The sequence below is a fragment of the Zeus faber genome (assembly GCF_960531495.2).
Source record: "Zeus faber genome assembly, chromosome: 15".
Classification (NCBI taxonomy): domain Eukaryota; kingdom Metazoa; phylum Chordata; class Actinopteri; order Zeiformes; family Zeidae; genus Zeus; species Zeus faber.
In genome coordinates this window covers 17,599,262-17,622,600 of record NC_137194.1, presented here as the reverse complement: position 1 = coordinate 17,622,600, position 23,339 = coordinate 17,599,262, and the positions used below count along the sequence as shown (strand labels likewise).

General features: G+C 43.0%; 3 protein-coding genes across 3 annotated transcripts; 1 reads left to right on the top strand and 2 right to left on the bottom strand.

Moving 5' to 3' along the window:
• Positions 1-1,108: 1,108 nt before the first annotated feature.
• LOC307241229 (voltage-gated purine nucleotide uniporter SLC17A9-like) lies at positions 1,109-10,836 on the bottom strand. Its single transcript, XM_080015269.1, has 13 exons — positions 10,712-10,836; positions 10,149-10,346; positions 9,868-10,007; positions 9,095-9,194; positions 8,866-8,990; positions 8,607-8,697; positions 8,412-8,508; positions 8,196-8,283; positions 8,010-8,044; positions 6,957-7,072; positions 2,384-2,439; positions 2,254-2,283; positions 1,109-2,131 (listed from the first exon to the last, which is right to left on the bottom strand). Exons 1-13 carry the CDS (start codon positions 10,819-10,821, stop codon positions 1,947-1,949), a joined length of 1,371 nt encoding a protein of 456 aa, XP_079871395.1. The 5' UTR covers positions 10,822-10,836; the 3' UTR covers positions 1,109-1,946.
• A 5,253-nt stretch (positions 10,837-16,089) lies between these two features.
• Positions 16,090-19,225, bottom strand: LOC307241416 (glucose-induced degradation protein 8-B homolog). Its single transcript, XM_080015489.1, has 5 exons — positions 19,064-19,225; positions 18,610-18,737; positions 18,292-18,488; positions 17,547-17,744; positions 16,090-17,426 (listed from the first exon to the last, which is right to left on the bottom strand). The coding sequence occupies exons 2-5, from the start codon at positions 18,725-18,727 to the stop codon at positions 17,253-17,255; spliced, it is 687 nt and encodes a 228-aa protein (XP_079871615.1). The 5' UTR covers positions 18,728-18,737; positions 19,064-19,225; the 3' UTR covers positions 16,090-17,252.
• A 3,172-nt stretch (positions 19,226-22,397) lies between these two features.
• On the top strand, positions 22,398-23,339 carry dnajc5aa (DnaJ (Hsp40) homolog, subfamily C, member 5aa; the record flags this gene model as incomplete). The annotated part of the gene is made up of 4 exons (XM_080015490.1): positions 22,398-22,507; positions 22,611-22,824; positions 22,920-23,091; positions 23,233-23,339. 4 exons carry the CDS (start codon positions 22,398-22,400, stop codon positions 23,337-23,339), a joined length of 603 nt encoding a protein of 200 aa, XP_079871616.1.

The following is a 23,339-nucleotide window of genomic DNA, read 5'->3' as shown; positions in this document are numbered from 1 at the left end:
ATATTCATAAGTATGTTTTAATTAGTGTATAATCCCATGAGAATAAGAATCCTGTTTTCGTTGCCTTAGAATGAACCGTTTTTATCTACATAGGGAGCGGGGACGCTTCCACGGAGGCCGCCATTTTGCACCGCCTAATTCTACAGTGGCCCACAACGGACAAACCAAACACTGACTCTAAAGAGCTTTTGCGTTTTTCGCAGCAACCGGAGGCCACCATATTTGGCAGGGGTGGGGGTTGGTGGGGGGTTCCGGGCAGTTTGTTGCAAATTGCAGCCTCACCGCTAGATGCCACTTCATTCTCAACACTGCAACCTCAATTAATTGCAGGTGGAGGCGCGGGAAGAGGCGAGAGTCTCAAGGGATTCCTCTCGCGGCATTCACGGCGTGCATTAATTGTCCAGTTATTAAATCAAGGTCCACCACGAACACGAGGAGCGGCAATCCGGCACGCTCTGATGGGCCACAGGGCCGCGGGGGACACACGAATTAGAGTTTAAACCAATAAATCAAGAAGGCGGACTCCAGACACGCGTCTTGTCCCAGATGTAGCTTCGTGTGGACTAGTGAGGCAAGACCCCAAAACCATTCGTCCATTGAGAACGCATCTCTTGAATGACTCTGAAGTCAGGAGTCACTCCAGCCAAACAGTCGATAAACAATTATGAGGGGATTTAGGACAAGCACTGAGCATGAGGATTCATGTCGAAGGTGGCTGTTTTACACTTTCGTTCCACCGAAATGAATCATGTAGGAGGAAGTCAATTATTTTGGGGATTCACACTTTGCATTTATCTCCCCCAAACTAATACTTTCGAGACGATAAGGCTATTCCCGGGTGGGATCCACACTTTGCATTCGTCCGCCTAAGTCAATGCAACTCCTCAATCAATTTAGACGGAATTGTATCATTCCTGTGAGAATTCAATTCACAACCGACTGGGGTTTGGTCGTTCACCGGAAGTCCTCAGAGCCCGCTTTACACCAACGGAATCAAACGAAGGAAGGATCAGAAAATGGGATGAATCTTTTTATTGAGTGATTCGTCAAGAACAGAACCTGGAAAAATCTAGTCATCTAATCTTCACCAAAAGCCTTGAATGTAGTGTTTAATATTTGAGGGCATTGTTCAATTTCACACCTTCTGTAAGAGCTGCTTCTTGTACGCAGTCTAAACACGACCCTGAGACCCCTAACATTGAAAATACATGGAAAATGAATGTTATTAATCACTGAAAAAAAGTCACCATGTGGTCAACACAGCAACATCTTCAAAAGGTGGGAAAACAACAGCTTTCAGGCTAAGACCCAAATAAACAGAGATGTGCTCAGTGGAAATAAATAATACCATTTCATTTTCAGTGTTCCATTCCTAGCATCTTGAGATCCATATTTTGTAAACTTTTCAGCAGCTTTCTGTTGACCCGACCAGCAGGTTTACATGCTACTCCAGGGGGCCTCAGAGAGCTTTTATTTGTTACTGTCAGCCCAGCTGACTGGGCTGAATGGAATGTTCTCTACGTGTTGCTTTTTTGGACCATGCCCGGAATTGTAAGAAAATACATAATGTATATTTTTATTTAAATTAACCCTAAAGAACCTTTAATATAGAGCAGAAATGACAAATGATCTCCATTTTTAAAGCAGGTATCTAGTAGGTGGTCTAATTTCAAATTGCAACTTCATTATTATTTAGATGGGAATTGTCATGGTTGACAATTTTATTTGATTTCAATAAGTACGTAAGCAACACAATATCAGAAATACTATTATAAATTATAAAATGTAAAACAATTATACATTTCACATTTTTAAACAATGTCTGAAATTCTGTTTGTGCAATAGTTGTAGTATGTCAGCATTCACAGTCAAAATCTGACAATTATTTTACTGTTGAATTCTTAACAACAGACAACAGACAACGACATTGAAATCGGAGCTCGCTATTAAAGCGGCTGTCTTCCAACAGGAGACACAGCTCTGTAATCCTCCAGGTCCACGCGGCTGGCGTCCCCCAAGACGAGGAAGAACCCCAGGCCCGTGACGTTGAGTAAACCGATGAGGGAGAATACCGCCGGCCACGACGCCGTAACCTCGATCAAATACCCCGAGAAGAAAACCACCAAGAGTCCTGTGGAGCACACACACACACACACACACACACACACACACACACACACAGCAGCTCAAAATGATCCTGAAGCGACAGTCAGTGCTGGTGAAATGTACAGTTGAGCCATTTTCAACACGTACCCATGAAAGCGCCGCACATATTCATAAAACCTGTTGATATATAAAAAAAAAAAAAAAAGACTTACAATGGTGCAGACTCGATTTGTTGTCAAATTTCCACACAGCGCAAAAAAATTGGACGGCAACGTACCATAGAGAGCCCCCGCGCAGGACGGGGCGAGGTCCTGTACGTTGATGGAAACCCCACTGCAGAATGGAAAACCCACACGAGGAGTTATTTTTTCTGCCGAGTTCTAAAAATGGATGAAACATGAATGCGTAACACACGGTCCAGGGACACTGGCTTTCAACAATGCAAGCAGGAGAGATATCGGTTGAATTACATTTCATTGAAAACTAAAAAAATACAAATAAAAAAATGTCAGATTGGTATTTCATCGGTATATTTCATTTGTGGTTTGTCGTGCAAAATGACCACGATTTCCAAAAGCTTTGTCCCTGCTGAGGCAAACAAGCCAGGCCTAAAACACACACCGGTGACAGTATTGACATTTGGATTTTGATCTCATCCAGCAGGTGCTCGGGCGCCCTCCCCCTCCTCTCCCCCTGCCCGAGCCTGTTGAAGTTGGCTCCTCCGTCTAACTGTTCAGTTCACCTTAAATGATCAGACGCAATTCTGTCCTGTGCTGTGGGGGCCTCTATTGAGAGATTTCCAAAACAACTCACCTGTTATGAATGCTCTGTGTTCAGAAAAACAAAAGTGTAAAAATGACCGCATTTTTCATTGAAGTATATTTAAAAAAAAAAGAAATCGAAAAGCTACGACCACAAACGCAGCATGGCAAGATGGACTGTAACTAAGTGAGAAAGGCAAAAAGTGATCGCACTTTCTGCATAATTGTCATGACTTTGTTCTAGTATATACGTTTTTATTAGGGCTTTTATTATGATTTTTTTTTTTTATTATTAACCTCTGAACATGGTTTGCAGACTGTGGTGTCATTGTGTCTTTGCAATCTTTCCCCAATTGCTGTGTTCTTCGCTCTCGCCTCAAAAATCAGATATTTGCATGACAAACAGTGTAACTAAGTGTCAGAATACAGAATTACAGGAGAGGCTACTGTTGCGATCTTTTTTTATGTATGTCTGAACATGGTGTGCAGACTGTAGTCTCATTTATATTTCCCCAATTGAAAGTCATCTTCTACATTAAGGGAAAAGACCAAATTGGTGTTTTCAGCTGTGTATATGTCAATAGGCAGAATATATATAAAAATGAATATCTAGCAGGAATGAAGCCATGACTGGCAATGACTGCCTCCATGTCACGCTCCGTCTGTGCCTCCGTGCTTCTACGTGGTGTTACAGCTTAAAGGGAGTAGCAGCACAGATAGCAACACCAAAAACGACATCGATATGGAAGATTTCTTTAAAGAGAACTCGGAAAGGACATGAGAATGAGAAGAGCACATTTGAGCTTCCTAGCCGTAGAGCATGTGGAAGCGAACGCTGTTCACCCTACTTTTACGGGAACTTGAATGAAAAGCGGGGATTCGACGAAACACCGTAAAGTAATGAAATAGCGTTTCCTCATTTAAAAGCACTACATTGGCTGTGTCACAACGCAGACAGCCGCACTGCATCCCAGCACGGCGTGGCAACCGCTCTGTCTCTGACCAGAAAGCGCTGCAGAGGACGGTCGAAAAATGTTCGTTCTGCAGTGCACACCATGTTCAGAGATTCATAAGAAAAGATCGCTGCTGTACAATCCCTTGTAATTCTGGATTCTGATACTTGCATTGCCGGTCATGCACATGTGTCGGATTGCTTCGAAACGTTGAGACGTTCGAAGTGGGGGGAGGAGCGTGGCAACGAGGGAAAATGCAAAGACACAATGACGCCACAGTCTGCGTACCATGTTCAGAGGTTAATAATAAAACATGTCATATCCACAATAAAAGCCGTAATAAAAAAAAAACAACCTATAGTGAAGTCATGACAATAAGGCAGAAAGTGCAATCACTTTTTGCCGTTCTCATTTAATTAAAGTCCATCTTGTCATGTTGTGTTTCTGGTTGCTTCATAAAGTAGCTTTTCGGATTTTTATTTTTTTTTTTCCATTAGTTCCAATGAAAAAATGCGTGCTGGACAGTCACTGTTTGTTTTATTTTTCTGAATGCAGAATATACAAAACAGATAAGTCATTTTGGAATTCTCTCAATAGAGGCCTCTACAGTACAGGACAGAGATTAGTCAGCAAATAGAGCCATCTACAGGCAAAACAATGTTATTGCGGCCATTTAAGGTGGAACATTTCAAATAAGGAGCTGGTGAATAAGAAGCCATCTTCAGCCTTGTATACACACTGGTCAGCCACAACATTAAAGCCACCCCCCAAATATTGTGTAGGTCCCTCTTGTGCCGCCAAAACAGCTCTGACCCACCTAAACAACGTTGAGGTAGGTGGTATGTGCCAAAGTGACATCCACATGAATGCCAGGACCCAAGGTTTCCCAGCAGAACATTTTCCAGAGCATCACACTGCCTCCGCCGCCTTGCCTTCTTCCCATAGTACATCCTGGTGCCCTCTCTCCCCCAGGTAAACGATGCCCAGGCACCCTGACACCCATATGATGTAAAAGAAAATGTGATTCATCAGACCAGGCCACCTTCTTCCATTGCTCCATGGTCCAGTTCTGACGCTCACGTGTCCATTGTAGGTGCTTTCGGTGGTGGTCAGGGGTCAGCATGGAGACTCTGCAAGCTGTGATGCACTGTGTGTTCTGACACCTTTCTATCATAGCAGCATTAACTATTTCCAGCAATTTGTGCTACAGTAGCTCTTCTGTGGGATCTGACCAGACGGGCTGGACTTCACTCCCCATGCACATCAATGAGATTGTGCATACTAACCGCTGCATACGGGGAACACCCCACAAGACCTGTCGCTTTGGAGATGCTCTGACCCAGTCTTCTAGCCATCACAATTTGGCCCCTGTCAAAGTCACTCAGATCCTTTTGTCCATTTTTCCTGCTTCCAACACATCAACTTCAAGAACTGACTGTTCACTTGCTGCCTAATATATCCCCTTGACAGGTGCCATTGGAACAAGATGTGCAATGTTATTCACCTCACCTGTCGGTGGTTTTAATGTTGTGGTGATCAGTGTTTATAGGCGTTTCTAGCCAATCCTGGAAAGAAATGATCACCAAGACTTATTGACTTAAGATACAATAATCTTATTCTAAATTTTCCCTGATCCCTAAACCTAAATTAGGACTTTGATACAAGAAGTGTATGTTTACTGTGAAATATTTGGTTTATAGGCTGATTGCCAATATTTAAGGAAGCCAATTTCTGACTCACCAGGATTTATAAAACTACTAAGTTCATCAAAGTCTGTCTAGAACATACTGATCTATCTATCTATCTATATAGTATAATATAAAATCAATATATTTATGTCAAAAAATTTGTCTACTAGTGGACTGCTGACATTGAGAGCCAGTCATTCAATGAATTGGGAATGGATCACATTGAACACGATTTCAAATATGGCTTTACAAACCATGAAATTCTTAACTTACTTGATGAATCAGGTAAGTCAGTTCATAATTTTGACCTAAGTCATAATTATTATAATTAGATTATAATAAGATATTGTTTTTCTGCGTTTTCTCAATTTACTTTTTGTCCCTGGAGGAAATGAGCCTCCATAAATATTTTATTTGCTGTTTAAGGCTTATATTTAATGTCAGGTTTATTCTACATTAATCTTTCTGCTTCACTGCTTATTTTCACAAGTTATTGTATATTAACTTTTATTTGTTAGGTCATTTTGAATTGTATCTTTTTTTTTTTTAATTACTATTTTTCTGTTTAATTATATTTTTGTTCATCATTAGTTTCAAGGTACAATATATTGCCATACTTTGTTGTGTACAGTTAACCAATATATTGCCATTTTCTTTTTAATTTTATTGCTTTAGTATTATTTAGCTTATTGTATTTATGTGAGCTATCAAGATACTCCAATTTCCCCCTGGGGGCGGATGGATGGATGGATGGGTGGATGGATTGATGGATGGATGAATGCATCCATCCATCGAAGTACTGTATGTTATTATTATTATGTTGTATGGAGTAAGTATGTTTTTAGCTTGATGAATAACACATATGGATATAGTATATAGATGAGCATTTTGATATCCGGTCAACGTTGGTTCTGTGGCTGAACTGAGCACATCATTGTCCCTGATTGTGTACATGAAGTAGCTCTTGAACAGCTATTTTGACAATGGTAACTTAAGCTTGAGCCATTTTATTTCTGCTTTTGAGATAGACTTGTACAATATCCAATGAATAGTTGTCCAACTGCCACTGACCACAGAATAACACAAAGCCTCAATTTAGGCATTATGAGAGCGAGATGATGATGATGATGATGATGATTATTATTATTATTATTATTATTATTATTATTATTTATATAAATATGTATTTTTAAGGACAACACACAATTAACATTTCTGTAAATATGCCAGCTGACTAATTTTCACCTGCAGTCCTTTGGCAAAATGTTTTGAAACTTATAAAGTGAAAACATTTACAGAGCGAAGACAACAAGGCACCATCAAGACAGCAACAGCAAAAAGAAAAAGAAAAAAAATTCTCAAGACCGAACGCATGCCATGCAGAGCAACAGGAAAAGGCAAAACGTCAGTACAATAATACAGTGATCAACCTGTCTTCACAAACAGACCTGGTGCTGAAAGTGTTGCATCCCACTGCAGCAGAGACTGAGGCCAAAGCAAAGGTGAAGGTGACTGGTTTACAGACCAGCAGCATGAAGACACTTGATACACCCATGGCCACGAACTGGAAAAAAACCAACAAGATCGGGTGAAAAGGAGTTATAGGCATCTCTTTCAAAAAGGAAAAAAAAACAATGTATTAATTAGGGGACCCCTACTGTTTTTGATCGGATTTTTATGATTACAAATCGTTTATTCGGGCCAAAAGTATCGGAAACACGGCAATCGCAGTACGCACAGACATGGTTGAGGTCTCGTTAGAACCAGAACGTTTCAGACGTCTGGTTTAATTTTGATCGATAGCAATGTACATTTGGAGCAGGAATTAGTAACAAACTGTTGTAAATTTTTCCAGAAGTAGAAGAACATTTGCGTGATTTGATTTGTTTCAAAAGCAATTCATCATCTGAAGTTAAATAAGTCCAAGATTGGTCTCTCGGAATTCATTCACATCCAGCGCCCTGTGGACTGCGCAGCGTTCACGCGGAAAAATTGTAACTCGTTCTGCATATCACAAAACCCCCGAAAACTACAATCGGTCACAGGAGGCGTTCTCGCGCCGCAGGAAGTTCCAACAACCTTTGGGAGGAAGCGTCCCTTCCTTTTGTGTTGATTTACAGGACCTGTAATACGTACCTAACGTGACTTAACTGGACTCTATGTATTATGTAGGCCTTGTTTCCTGTTTCTTTAGGTGCTGCTCATTTTTTCCACGGGCCTTAACCTGATTGGCTGTCTGCTCTCACTGAACGAGGTGTGGTGGAGTGGTGAGTTTATCACAGAAGGGATCAAACATGTTTGGCTGGAATCCGGAGCCAACCTGAGCCCAACTCTTATAAAGCACTCATAAAGTTACACAGAGTCCCCCCCCCCCCACTCTCATTCTCTTATTTTACAAAGGTGAGAATCTGGCCTTTCTCGTTTCTCCGTGGGAGTGGCATTATATAATCCCTTCGACACAACAAAAACAGATCCCAATAGAAAAACACAGTCACAGTCACCTGCATGATTTTCCTGACGGCGGACACACCGTATCCTAATAGCAAAAAAGACAGATAGAAATGTCCATGAAAAGTCAAACACCGGAAGGTGCGCAAAGGAAACAAAGGGATGTTTTAATGACGTTCTATTTAACGTTCACCGCCCCCAACTTAAATTACTCAGGAATTGTAAAGGACGTGAGAAACCTGCGTTGATGAGGTAATCTGAAACGTATCCTCCGCTGACAGCTGACGGGATTGCAATCGTCCACGGGATCACGTTGTACAGCCATCCCTTATATAAAATACAAATAAAGATGTAGCGGCGATCAACAAAAACACACACACGCACACACACACACACACACACACACACACAAAACCATGAAGAAAATGAACAACAAAGGTCTCATGGGTCGGTACCGGAGCATGTGGAAATGTATCCTTGAAGTACGTGGGCAGCCAGGACAGCAGCGCGTAGGAAGCGCCGGAGTGACACATGTGAGCCAAGACCATGGCGCTACGGAGCGGAGAGCAGAGCACAAGGGGACGGTCAGAGCGCCCGGCTCGCACGCAGATGTGACCGAGGCTTCGAGAACAGAAAGACGGGAACTGTACCAAACGGGCCCCTTCTTGAGATGAGACAGCCAGTGTAATTTGGGAACACTCCAGTACGAGGCAGAGAGCAGATGGTTGGGGATGACCTGACCTGCAGCACAAAAGCACACCTTACACGCACGTCACAATGTCTGCAACACGTGAAGCTGTTCCCCGTGCTGCGCGGCCTTTCCCCTCGTTGAGTGAGCAAAGAAAATCCACGGTGGAATAATACGGGCCGCCGTAAATAATTCACAGTGGGATCATCCGGAAGCCTTGCCTTGCAATAAGAAGCGACACACAATGAGCGCCCACAGTCCGGACAAGGCCCCGGTGGCGTAGAAGACGCTCTGCCACCCGCGGCGCTCCAGCATCAGGGAGCCCACCCCGCCCACCACCAGCATCCTGAAAGGAGAACACGGTACCAAAAAGAAAGAAAGAAAAGAAAGAAAAAGTCAGTAAGCGGAAAGCGTCTTTTTCGCAGCGTGTTTATTAGTGTCGTGACTAACCCGAAATAAGAGCCGCCGTTGATGCAGCTCATCAGGAAACCTCGCTCTCCCTCGACCATGCGCTGGGAGCACACGCTGACCAGGGACGGGAAGACAACACCTGGAAGAGCATTCACTGCAATAAGTACACACCGCCCCACTTCCATGTCATCCCTCCATATCCCATGTGCTCCTCAAAGCTTTAAGATCATTGTTGACGCAACATATTACATGGGGCAATCCAACACTTTTGTCCAAAGCAAGATTTTAGTACTGAGGACATAGAATATAATATGACCCTGCAGTATAACTACTGACCAGTCCATTCATATAATAAAGAGTCAGAACAGAAAAATCCCTTTTAGCGAGCTTGACAGAGAATCCCTCTGTGGTCTCTTTGGAACAGGGTACACTGTCTGGCATGAATTGTAGCTTATCTTCCTTTAGATGAGTGTTGAAAAGCAAGATGGCTTTATGTGTTGATGAACATCACTCAGCACGAGGAGAAAATAATGGATTCATTATTCTATTTTGGCCCAGCCATCTGACAACATTTATTGTTTTTGTCATGATATAAAGGGTACTTTATCAAACCCCATATATTACTATCGACCTGGGTGTTAAGTTGTTTTGCTTTGGGGAGAAAATAACTGCATGGAAACATATGGTAAAATTTCCTAATACAAGGCATGGGCTATATTTGTAACTTTGCTAGAAAGGGAAAAACAAAAAAAGGTTGAATGCGCTTGAATCCTGTTCACTTGGTTCTGTCTCAGAGATCCATCCACGCTCACCCTGCAGCAGACCCATGAGGAACCTGGCTATCGTCATGGCAGCGACAGAGTGATCTTCCAGCCGTCCGAGAAGAGGCGTAGCGGCTGTGATGATAGCCCAGGAGGCGGTGGAAAGAAACAAGATCCTCTCCCCTCCAAATCTCATTAAAACAAAAAAATTAAATCAAAAGGAGAAGAAAGAAGCGGAAATAATCACCCTTAACGTCAGATCAAAACCACAGTGAGTACACAGGACCACATGCGTCAGCTCAAGGGCATGTGAAGACAAATGGAGAGCTAACTTGTCACTTGTGTGTCCTCCCAGGATCTGCGTGAGACAGTAGCCCCAGTAGAACCCTCCCAGAACCAGCCCGGACTCCGTCTTGCTCCAGCCGAACGTGGCCGCCATCGAGACCACGCAGACGGGCATCGCCATCCTGGCACAGTAGACGAGGCAGGAGCACAAAACCAGCATCACGGTCCATGTTCGGGCCAGAGGTCTGGAGGGAAGTAAGAAAACAGTGTTTTGAAGCGGACGCGAGTGGTATGCAAGTCGATAGAACGACGAACCCTGAGTGAATTGTCAGTTCTCATGCGGAGCTTTCAAACCATCCGTCAGCTTGATAATGTAGTAATTTCTGTGGAATCTTTAAGTTGTGTTGCATCAGCGAATGAGTTCACGTTCCTCCTTCGGCAGTTTGGATTCAATCTTCAATACGCTTTAGATCACTCTTCAATTCAAACAAACTGTAACCAGACGGGTGCCTTTAAATAACGTTTGAGAAAATACCTTGAGACACGACTACAAACGCACGAGCTACAGTGTTGCACAACACAACTGCTTTCGCTTGTAGGTAAATCTCACCTGGACCAGATGTGTTGCCCCTGGGGATTCTGTTCTGGAGGGAGGTTTGTCGCGAAAACCCAGGGATCCAACGTACATCTACAACCCCTAAATAAATGATTGTCAGCCATTCAGCGCAAGCTTGGTTTTCTTTTCCTCTTTTTTAGTTCCGGGACTGTTCAGCACTGGGAAGTGAGCCCGAGCCATTCACAGTAACTTCTGAAAAAAATACCAAGACAGGTAGAACTTGTCGGGGCAACATACTACAACAAGATCATGTTGAGATTTGCGGGATTAGCGTTCCACGGCTCCTCCTCAGGATTGTGATGACATTTTTGTGCCACAGTGATTTGAGAGATTTTGTGTGTGTGTGTGTGTGTGTGTGTGTGTGTGTGTGTGTGTGTGTGTGTGTGTGTGTGGGTGTGTGTGTGTGTGTGCGGGGGCCGGCGTGTGTGTTTCCGCTGGCAGCGGGACTACAGATCAAGATGGTCTCCAAAAGAAGACTACAATCCCCACAAGCAGCCAGACAGGAGGAAAGACAGACCTGGGAGTGGAGCAGTTGGAACAACCCTATAAGGCCCAATGAGAGCATGGAGAGGAGAGAGTGTTCGGGGAGGAGAGTTTGAGTAGGAGAGAGACACCGCTCTTTAGTTTACTCGGTGTAATATTATCAGGAAGATAAGTGACTTATTCTGTCCACTGAGTTGTGCCTTTTTCTTTTTGCTATACGAAATAGATGAAGATCCGGCGATGTGGATCTTCTTTGTTTGCCTCCTTTTTCCCTTCACCCACACTACGAAGACGACACTAGAAGTTAGAGGTTGATGCAGAGCAACTTACCGTTCCTTTTGTTGAGTATCAACCTGGAAGACAATGGAAGAGATACTCCAAAGGCAGGTTGAGAGCCACCAGCGCAAGATTGAGACCAGCCACGCCCTGGTGGGGGAACAGAAAAGCCAATATGCTGAAGGCCGAGGAGCTCCGACTGCAGTGTGAAAAGGTCCAATGGGCAGTGAATCAAATTAAAGCCAGTGACTTTATCCCGAGGATGAAATGACTTTGAGGCATATTTAGATGCTTTTGAAACCTCTGCAAGACAGGAGCAATGGCTGAAGGAACAAGGGGTCGGAGTCCTTATACGCTTTCCTCTCTGGAGAGGCCCAGAAGGCCTACCAAGATTTAGGCCCCACAGTGGCCAACAATCAGGATTCTTTTTTTAATTTGGAAATTCTCAGTAGAATTGGGCTCACTAGGTTTGTTTGGTATGACCCAGCGATTTCCCCATATGGACTTTTAAAAAAAACCAACCCGGACGCAGATGCACAAACTGATATGTATGACAAAGAAATGGTTTTAACCCGAAAATAATCCAGCAGAAACTATGGTAGAGACCCTGGTAATCTATAAATATTTGCGGGCCCTACCCCGCGAGACAGCCCTGAGACAGCTGGTGCTTTTGCTGAGGCAGTAGAGCAATATCAGGCAACCGCTGCATGCTCCACTCTAGCAGAAGGGACCAATCCAGCCTGCGACTGGCCCAGAGACCCAATTCTAGTGAGCCTTTCCCACCCTCACATCCAGGTAAACCCTCTCGAGGAGAGGTGGAGCCCTAAGGTGGAGCAGCTAACTGGGAAGGTGTGAAATGCTATAGGTGTGGGGGGAAAATGGCCACATGTCCTGGCAGTGCAGTCAAACGGATGAACCAACGCCCACAGCCGACTCTTTGGGGGGGGCCCCCAGCCAATAATATGCATTCTATGCATATATACATTCCCTCCTGCTGGCCACAGACCACAATCCCCACAAGCAGCCAGACAGGAGGTAACACAGTACTGGATGAACCATATAAGGCCTTATTGGTTTTTTTGGACTGGAGGAACTTTTTCATAGTTCTAAGAACAGTTGGAGGACCCCCACCCCCTTTTTATTGTGTCTGCACTGCCGGAACTGGGAACGATGGTAGTTCTTAAAACGCCATTTTAAGGGAACCTTGAGTGACTTAAGTGCACGATAATTGGTCCAAGTGTACAGTGATTGGTAAAACACACGAGCCAATGCAACACTGGCAGCCACCATATTTAAAAACCTGTATAAAGTGCAGTTAACAACCAAAACATAATAAAAGGAGAAGGAGGGAAGGAGAGTTTGGTGTGGGAGAGAGACACTCTTTAGCCAAGCGATTGTAATTTAATAAGAAGGACAAGTGACTTAATTTGTCCATTGAGTTGTGCCTTTTTCTTTTTGTTATCCAAAATAAATTAACATCCAGTTTTGTCAAGAACCCTCGGTTGCCTCCTTTTTCGCTTCACCCACAGTACGAAGGCTCCCACCCTCTTGGGACCTCAATATACTGTGTGTGTGTGTGTGTGTGTGGATCCTCTTGTTCCAATGGTTGGTTTGGTACATCCTTTCTGGGCCACTGTAGAAACATGGCGGCCTCCGTGTTACGGGGCCCGCTCCTTATGTAGATAAAAACTACTTATTCTTAGGTAACGCCAACATTTTCATGGGATTATACACAAATAAAAACGTACTTATGAATATTATATTGTATTTCTGCCAATCCCGTTCCACAAATTCTACAGACTGCACTTTTAACCTACATATTTTCCCGGACCGCTGCCGTCTGTCACACGGGGGTAAGAAGGGAATCTGGGGCAAAGGCAACTGTGAGTGGGAGCCGCTGAGTCCGAGTCTTTTCTTTACAAGAGAACTCTGACCCATGGAAAGGTTTTCACAGCACCTCTCAGAACTTATTATTAATATATTACTTCAACTTATTATACAGTATTTTATACAGTATATCTATATATATAAATATATATACATACATAAACACATAAATACTGTACATATACACACAGACACAAATCTCCTTACTCAGATCCTTATGCTTGCCCATTTTTCCTGCTTCCAACACATCAACTACAAGAACTGACTGTTCACTTGCTTCCTAATACATAACACCCCTTGACAGATGCCACTGGAACGAGATGAGCAATGTTATTCACTTCACCTGACAGTGGTTTTAATGCTGTGGCTGATTGCTATACAGTATATCTATCTATATCTATACATATATATTGTATTTTTAGATCTTATTGTGCGTGATGACTGGGTGTCATGACATTTCACTGCATATATGTATGACCGTATATATGTGACCGTGTATGAGACAAATAACCCGTTGAATCTTGAATATTTATATATATTTCTCACAGCTCCGAAATTAACATTTTTGTTTTATTCTATAAACTACGGACATTTCTTCAAATTCCATTATCATTATTGACATTTAGAGCATTTATTTGCAGAAAATGACAACTGGTCAAAATAATAAAAAGGAAGCGGTGTTTTCAGACCTCGAATAATGAAAATAACAAGTTCATATTCATTTTCAAACAACACAATACTAATGTTTTAACATAGAAAGAGTTCACAAATCAATATTTGGTGGAATAACCCTTTTATTTAATCACAGCTTTCATGCGTCTCGGCATGCCCTCCACCAGTCTTTCACATTGCTGTTGGGAGATTTAATGCCACTCCTGGCGCAAAAATTCAAGCAGCTTGGCTTTGTTTGATGCCTTGTGACCATCCATCTTCCTCTTGATCACATTCCAGAGGTTTTCAATGGGGTTGAGGTCTGGAGATTGGGCTGGCCATGACAGGGTCTCGAGGTCTGGTGGTCCTCCATCCGCACCTTGATTGACCTGGCTGTGTGACATGGAGCATTTTTCTGCTGGAAAAAAAAACCCCAAAAAAAACCAATCCATTGAGTTTGGGAACATTGTCAGAGAAGAAGGAAGCTAGTGTTCTTCCAGGACAACCTTCTACGTGGGTTGATTCATGTGTCCTTCACAAAGACAAATCTGCCCAATTCCAGCCTTGCCAAAGCACCCCCAAACATCACCGATCCTCCACCGAATTTCACAGTGGGCGCGAGACACTGCGGTTTGTAGGCCTCTCCAGGTCTCCGTCTAACCATTAGACGACCAGGTTTTGGGCAAAGCTGAAAATTAGATTCATCAGAGAAGATGACCTTCCTCCAGTCTTCTACGGTCCAATCCTTATGGTCTTTGCACATCGCAGCCTGGCTTTTCTTGTTTCTAGCTTTGCACAACTTCAGCCCTGCCCCTAGGAGCCTGTTTCAAACTGTCCTCGCCGAGCACTTCACCCCAGCTGCCGTTTGCCATTGTTTTTGTAGCTCACTTGATGTTATCCTACGGGTGTTGAGTGACATTTCAATGAGTTGGCGGTTCACCCGGTCAGTGGGGAGTCCTTTTTGCCCTCTGCCGGTCCAAGCTTTGTTGTCCCCAATGTCTGCTGCTTGAACTTGTTCTAATGAACAGCCGGCTTTGAAATTTTAAGGAAGGACGCAACCTGACGCTCTGCCAGTAAAGCCAGAACTGAACCCCTCTTTTCCTCACTCTTAACTCTTCTTTTCAACTCTTTTGGCACGGTCAATAGTATTTTTTTTGATTCCAATTACTTTTGAGGTACTTCTAGCACTGTTTTTGCCACCCAGCTGTTCCTACTGCAAGAGGATAGTGATGACCACAGCAGTGTTTTTTATACTTTTCCTTATTAAATAAGTTCTGGTTTAGGTGATCACCTAATCAGTACCTCACCAAGTAGAATGAGGTGTGCCTGTGCTGCCATACATGTGGAGATGCTGATTTAAGAAAAAATTGGAGTGCTCTCAATTTTTTCCAGAGCTATATATACAGTATATCTATTGTGAGAGAAAATGCACACGATCATGTTTTAAACGGGACAATAGCCTTTTTCATGTTACGTAGCTTTTAAAACACATTGCCTCTGGGTTTTAATGAGTCTCTCAGAGTTCATATAAAGAGATTCTTTCTAAGCAATGTCAATTGTAGTATTGATAAACCAGATCACATTCCATCCTCACTCAACCTTGTTTGGAGATAAGGATAACCCCAGGGGGCTTGAAAGAGCATTTTGTGTTTGTTTTATGGCATAGTCTGTGACCGGAGTTTGACTGTTAAATCACTGTTTGAGGGTAACACCCGGGGATATGATTGAGGGGCACAGTCTTGTAAACGACACCTGACAAATGGTACACAATCTCTCTCCGGTATAAAGCCCTCTTCGTCGGTAGTAGGGATAGACTGATCAGAACACTGATTTGAAGCATGACTGTATCTTTCTCTTTATTCTGCAGAATAAATATCTTTAATACTCTGTTTTGTTTTCCTGTAGCGGGCAGATTAACTTCACCGACCACCCAGGAGGATTTCTCCAACACACACACACACACACACACACACACACACACACACACACACACACACACACACACACACACACACACACACACACACACACACACACACACACACACACACACACCCCAAAATAAATAAAAAGAATTGGTTCACAAAAGTTCTTTATTTTAATATTTGTAAATCTGACCTTAAAAATTTCCAATAATAAAAGGGATTGTGAACTCCATAAACAATATCTACAAAGACGATAAAAATAAATGAGGCATGGACAAACAAGCAGCAATAATAAACAATTGAAATAAAGCCCCACTGAATAACAAAAAATACCCAAAAAAAACAAAAACAAACTATGCAGCAAAATTGAAAATACATTGAACAGGTTGCATGGCAAAATGAGCAGTAAATTATATTATATTTAAAATCAAACACATATGATCACTATCTGTAATTTTAAAACAAATGTATTTGTTCCAGTTGCGATAGATTATTAAATAAAGGTGAACTTTTTTTATATGGATTTAAGACTAGGAAGAGCTTATAGATTATAAATTGTTTTACACATATGCTGCCAAAAGTTAAATGATTCATTACAAGACAATCTTGCAATCTTTGTAAATGTACAGTCCGATTTTCAGGGGTTGGCAAAGCATGTGATCAACTCAAATGCAAGTACAGAAACATTGCAATGAATACAATTTACAATCATTTGATAGTATTAGAATAATAAAGTGAATCATTCTACTGGCTCCAAAAATAACTACATTTAAATACTGTGTCAGAGATTTAAATCTCCAATTTAATCTCTGGTTTGAAATGATTGTGCCTCAACCTGTGTAGGTACCATCTCAATATGACAATATCCCAACTTGTGAAAACATAGGAATTGTGTATTTATGATGAAGTAGATTACATTTATTTTCCCCTTCGCTCGGAAGAGCCTTAATTTTTGGTTTAGCACGTTCCAAAAAATAAATCTTAATCTATAGCACCCGATTTACAGTAAGGGTCAGAGTAAATAATGGCTCGGGCCTAATTCTCGGAAAAACAAAAAGCCACTTTGCTGCAAATTTGTTTGTTTGTAAAAGTGTATTTTCAATCTGGGATGAATGCCTAAATCTGCTGTTACTTTGTAATCAAAGCAATTGACATTTTTTTCCCATAATGAACTGGCTCTCGTTTCTCATAAATGCAACATTTAAAAATAATGCATCATATTTATACACATATGTTACCTGGTCATCACGCAGTCACTGAGTGATTATAAATTAAGGGTATAAGGGGAGTGACTGTTCTTGGCATTGTAATTTTCACTTAGGGTCTTCAATGGTGCCCTTGCTAAGGTCAGTCATTTTAGGATATTTCACCTTCTTTTGATCCAGCTCATTTTGAGCCCAGAGAAGCAATTTAAGTAGCTTAGCCAGTTTGGGTGTGGACTCCCTGTTTTCATAGTCCAGTACGGCCTGGTTCACCTCACTCCAAACCTGTACAGTGAAAATAGTGTTACGATCAAAAATGCTATAGCAACAACAACCTCTTTAAGCAACAATTTAAGTAAAGAGCAAGAAATGCAAAATTTCACACCCGGACCACGACACACCCACCTTTTGCCTCTGCATCATGTTGAGTAGGTCCCCAAACGGTGACTCCTCTGGGTTGTCGAAGGCCAGCAGAGCGAGCGTTCTCTCCATCTCTGTCAGACACTCTCTGCTCTCCTCCCCCTGTTCTGCCAGCTGCGTCTGGGCAAACTCCAGCGCCGACTCAGTCTCCCTCAGTCGGATCAGCTCTATCAGGTGCTGCTGCTGCGGGACGAAAGTAAACAGCATCCATCGAGTGCTACAGAAAGAATCAAAAGTATGGGAGAATATCCCCAATGCAGAAATCCAAATCCAAGAGCCATATCAACACATGTTTGATTTTAAAGAAAATATACTAGAATTTCAGTTTGCCTTTCAACTGCTATTATTATTATTTTTAATGTTTGTATGTTAGATGTCTAACTGAGAATTTTTATTAAATGTCAATCATCATGTTCCCGTTATATTGTTCAGAAAAAACAATGGACAGGATCGGTTCTTGGTAATTTTACAGTTTAGGGTCAGAACAGACAGTGAAAAGATCTTTTTGATTCTTATTTCATACTTTTGTCAGAGTGTAACTGGGAGTAGCAACAAAATAGACTGAAGTAAATGAGAAATAATTGCGTAGCGACAGGGGAAATGGGGGGGGGTTTACATTTACACATATGTATAACACCATACTCACTAGTGTCAGCAGGTTCCTAAACTGTGCATTCGTAATAACATTTCTTTTTTTAACAAGGGGCCAACAGATGTTCATCTGACATACCTGCAGATGAAAGTACAGGTAGCGGTTGGTGTCCAGCAGCTCCGGGTGGAGGCTGTTGATGAGAGCGATGGCCTCCTGTATCTGTCCCTTCAGGATCATCTCCCTGATCTTTATCCTCTCATCCAGAGAGTCCAGGTCCACACTCGGCTCGATGCCGGACTCCAGACGAAACTTCTCCGCCGCCTCCTTGAATCCCTCTTTTAAAAACAAAAAGAAACAAAACCCAAAGGGCGGTGGGATCAGTGAGCGGCGGCCTCGGAGCCTGTTCTCCCAAGTGAGGTTGTGATTCATTGGAGTGCGAACGTCAAGCTCAAGTACCTGTCACCAGGTAATTCATAATAAGCCGGTTCATGTCCGCTCTCTGGATGTGAACGTTGTTTAATTTATCCATCCACTCCTCTTTAGTGATGTCTTCTGGCTTTTCCGCATAACTCATCCTCGGGGTCCTGGACAGTGAGAACCTCGTCGTGAGTAAAAGGGAAAGTGAGCAAGACTGACACAGCTTGGCCGCCGCTCGTTCCTACACACGAACGCATGAGGGGGTCACAACAGAGCAAAACAATACACGCAGCGCAGTGAGCAGGAGAGATGATTTAACAAGTGCACACCTCTAACGTTACCCCTTTAAATGGGCGGTTTTACACGCGCTATCGCAAGCCGCCGGACAATTCACCTGCGATCCACTGAGCTTTCCAAAACAAACCCAGGCATTTTCCACCATGCTAACACTTGTGCTAGCTAGCCGGCTGTGTGCGTTTTCTGCTCGACTCACCGGTCAAAGCGCAGTCTGGGGATTGTTCTTCTTTCGGGCGCGGGGAGTTAAACGCGAAGTATCTCGTGGGAGCGGCTAGTGGCTTTAAACCGGGGGAAAATATACATTGCCGAGTAGGCAAACGGTCCCCTTTTCAGCCGAGCTAGCTCACCGAGCTAACACTGTCCTCTCGCGATACAAAACGCGAGCGCACTGCGGACCCGGCGATTGGTTGGGTCGGTGACGTCATGGTTGCCAAGGCGCTCTACAGCTTCTGATCGAGTCCAATGGGGGGGGAAGGAAAAGCCCAAAGACATCATCACGTTCCAATCAGTTTCTATAATCCTAATCAATAGATCATCCTTGCAGTCAAAGTATGAAGGTTTTCTTGAAGTCGCCTCTTTATGAACAAAGACTAACAGGAATTTAAAGTAAATAATAATAATAATAATAATAACAATACTAATAATAACAATGATGTAATATCTGAACATACAGGTAAAGGGACAAAACAAGCATTGGAAGTATATTAACTGCTGTTAATGTATATTAACACCAACTGATATGCTGCCAGCTAAGGGTAAAAATCAATATCAAAAATGTGTAGAACAATTAGTAAAAATGACCTTAGCGCTCAAACCACAAAAAGGCTCAGCCTCCTCTGCTTCAACTGGCAAGGGAGATCTTATCTTAACACTGTAACTAACCCAGCTCCAACGATCCAAATGAGTACCCTCTCAAACCAACTCTGTTATTCTACCCCATGTTATTGTACTCCATGTTATTCTACATAATATAATTGTACCCCATGTTATTCTACCCCATGTTTATTCTACACCATGTTATTCTACACCATGTTATTGTACCCCGTGTTATTCTACTCCATGTTATTGTACTCCATGTTATTCTACATAATATAATTGTACCCCATGTAATTCTACCCCATGTTTATTCTACACCATGTTATTCTACACCATGTTATTGTACCCCGTGTTATTCTACTCCATGTTATTGTACTCCATGTTATTCTACATAATATAATTGTACCCCATGTAATTCTACCCCATGTTTATTCTACACCATGTTATTCTACACCATGTTATTGTACCCCGTGTTATTCTACTCCATGTTATTCTACTCCATGTAATTCTACCCCATGTTATTCTACCCCATGTTGATCTACCCCATGGCTCCATTTAGATGATTTGGGGTTAAAGTTAGGCATTCTGGGAAAATAAGTGTGTCCACCCCATTCCACAAAATAAAAGGTTGAATAAATCAAATATAATTATTCATTTTGGTGGTACTGCCAAATGGATATTGGGTTATAGGTTTAAATACCCCTGAAAATAACATGTAAAGAGAAGAAATTAAATGTAAGAGTGAATTGAAGCGATAACCTGTCCAATTCTGGATCCTATACTGAGCAGATGTTTAAAACATGTTTAGAATAAATGTTAATAATGTCATTAATTATGTTTGACTGCTGTTACTTGAGAGTAGTGCTATTATTTAGTAGTTGTATTGTATTTTCATATCAGAATTATTTTTATTTATTTGAGTATATTTGCAAATATAGTGAAAGTGACTTGGTGAGGTTGGTGCATAAAAGACAACAAGCAACACTGTATAAGCAAAAAAAACAACAAAATATTGAACAAGGAATTAAAAAAATATGAATTAACAAATATTTACATTCTAATTAAGAACTGTAAATGATGTACACTGTGAAAGGTTAAGTTGCAATGAGAGGCCGAGAGGCTATGAAATGGGTATGAGCCATGTACACACTATAATTAGAATAAATATAAATGTAGATTTACGTGTGTGTGCATGTACATACATTTATTTTTTTGTATAAAATGCATGTACAAATGTATATACATTTGTATTGCACTTGTTTATTTTACACTTGGAGGTAAGAGTTATTGGTGGTGCAGGAACATCAGTGTGCGTGCGTGTGTGCGTGTGTGTGTGTGTGTGTGTGTGTGTGTGACAGGGAGGGGTGGGGGTGGAAGTCCCAGAGTCAATGAGAGACGGGGGGCTTGTTTGTGAGGCCCACTGCCACATGTGATCGACGGTGATGTTTTTTTAAATAATAATATATATATTTATTTTCTTATTATTATTATTATTATTATTATTATTATTATTATTATTATTATTATTATTCTAGATACAGTCAGGTCCCAGTCGTGATGAGCACGGCCAGCAGGGGGCAGTAGGGGGGCGGGGACAGCGCTCTGCTGCAGCGGGCCTGCTTCACTGCTGATACCTAGAGTGGGCTGGGCGTGCGTGGAGCGCAACCGTGGACGCCGCACACCAGCTTGAAATAACACCCCGCAAGAACATTACATTCCGCCAAACCGCGAAAGACAAGTGAGAGGTAAGCCAGCGCCACCGCGCCTTTTGACCACCATCCCCCCCCCCCCCCCCCCGCTGCCCTCGACGTTTTGGTCCTTGTCCTTGAAAAAAAAAGCCCCGCTGCAGCCGATCTGGTCCTCGCCTCGGGAGCAGGCCGCGAAGCAACATGGATGCTGATGCTGCTGATGCTGCTGATGCTGCCGATGCTGCCGCTGATGCCGCTGATGCCGCTGATGCTGCCTCATAGATTGTCATCCGAGCGTCGCGTTCTTACAGTCGAATCCTTCCCCTATGCGGTTCAAACGACACTGCGAATTGCAGTTTGTTTTAGTAGGACGTATGACGTATGATTGTATTTCAATAAAAAAAAAAAAAAAAAAAAAAAAAAAGGCTTTCAAGGGATATCTTAGTAAATCACCAACGGGCTGCCATCCTTTTGGGCCAGTTTTATTTTTGGGGGGGATAACGCTGTTAACCGTTAAGTGCATGTGCTGCGGTTTGAGAAATCCTGGCTGACTGGATGTGAATGATGCACATGGAACACAGAGCCTGTCAGTGATCCTGGCATGATGTCAGTCAGTATTTACACTCTACACGGCTCGTGGTTTGGGAATATTTGCTCGACAATGTGAAGCAGCGACTAATGAGTGAAAAATGTGTATATGTTTTTTTTTTTTATGTTTTTGATTTCGGATTCATATTATTGATCTTTTCCTCACAGCCTGTGTTTCTCCTGACTGAAATCGGCACCATTCCTCTGCATTGTGTGTCAGTGCAATTAATACGATGTATGTCTGAGTGGATTATTTTGGTTCGTTTAATTTCAATCAATTCACAATTCATACGTTTGCACGTTGTTTACAAAAAAGAAAGAAAAAAAAAAGAAACATACTTCTTATGTTGTAGGTATGACAAATCGCTCGTCACACTCGCGTCACTGCATTTGGGTTGCGCTGTGCTCAATGTGCTCAGATTGTGAACGCGAGGCACAATGGCCGAACATCAGAGGCAGCGCTCTCTGTCCACCGCCGGTGAATCTCTGTACCACGTGCTCGGGGTTGACAAGGTGGCCACGCCGGACGACATCAAGAGGTCTTACAGGTGAGGCATCCCGCCGCGCCTCGGCGCCCGACAAGCGGGGGTAGGAGACCGGGGGAGGCGCCACGTCGCCTTTTATCTTTCTCGCTTCTACCCCGTCCCGCAGGAAACTGGCGCTCAAGTTCCACCCCGACAAGAACCCCGACAATCCCGAGGCGGCGGACAAGTTCAAGGAGATCAACAACGCCCATGCCATCCTGAACGACCCCACCAAGCGGAACATCTACGACAAATACGGCTCCCTGGGCCTGTACGTGGCCGAGCAGTTCGGAGAGGAGAACGTCAACACATACTTTGTCCTGTCGAGCTGGTGGGCGAAGGTAAGACGGGCTCCCTCTCCGCTCGCGGACCGCGCTCCTGGGTGGTGTTCACCGAGAGAATAAATCCGAACGGGGCCTTTTCCTCCCCGCCGCAGGCTCTGTTTGTGTTCTGCGGCCTGGCCACCGGCTGCTACTTCTGCTGCTGCCTGTGCTGCTGCTGTAACTGCTGCTGCGGGAAGTGCAAGCCCCGACCCCGGGAGGGCCAGGAGCAGGAGTTCTACGTGTCCCCCGAGGACCTGGAGGCTCAGTTGCAATCCGACGAGAGAGGTGAGACCGTTTTTGTTTTTTTGTTTATTTTGTTTTGTTTTGTTTTGTTTGTTCGAATCACTTCTGGTCGTGAACACCGGCGGGGCGAGGCGGGAGTCTGTTTGCAGCTTCTGAAAACGTTTGTTCCTGTTTGTTGAACAGAGGCTGGAGGCGAACCGATTGTGCTGCAGCCGTCAGCAACAGAGACAACCCAGTTAACATCGGACGGTCACTATTCCACTTACCACACTGACACAGGCTTTAATTAA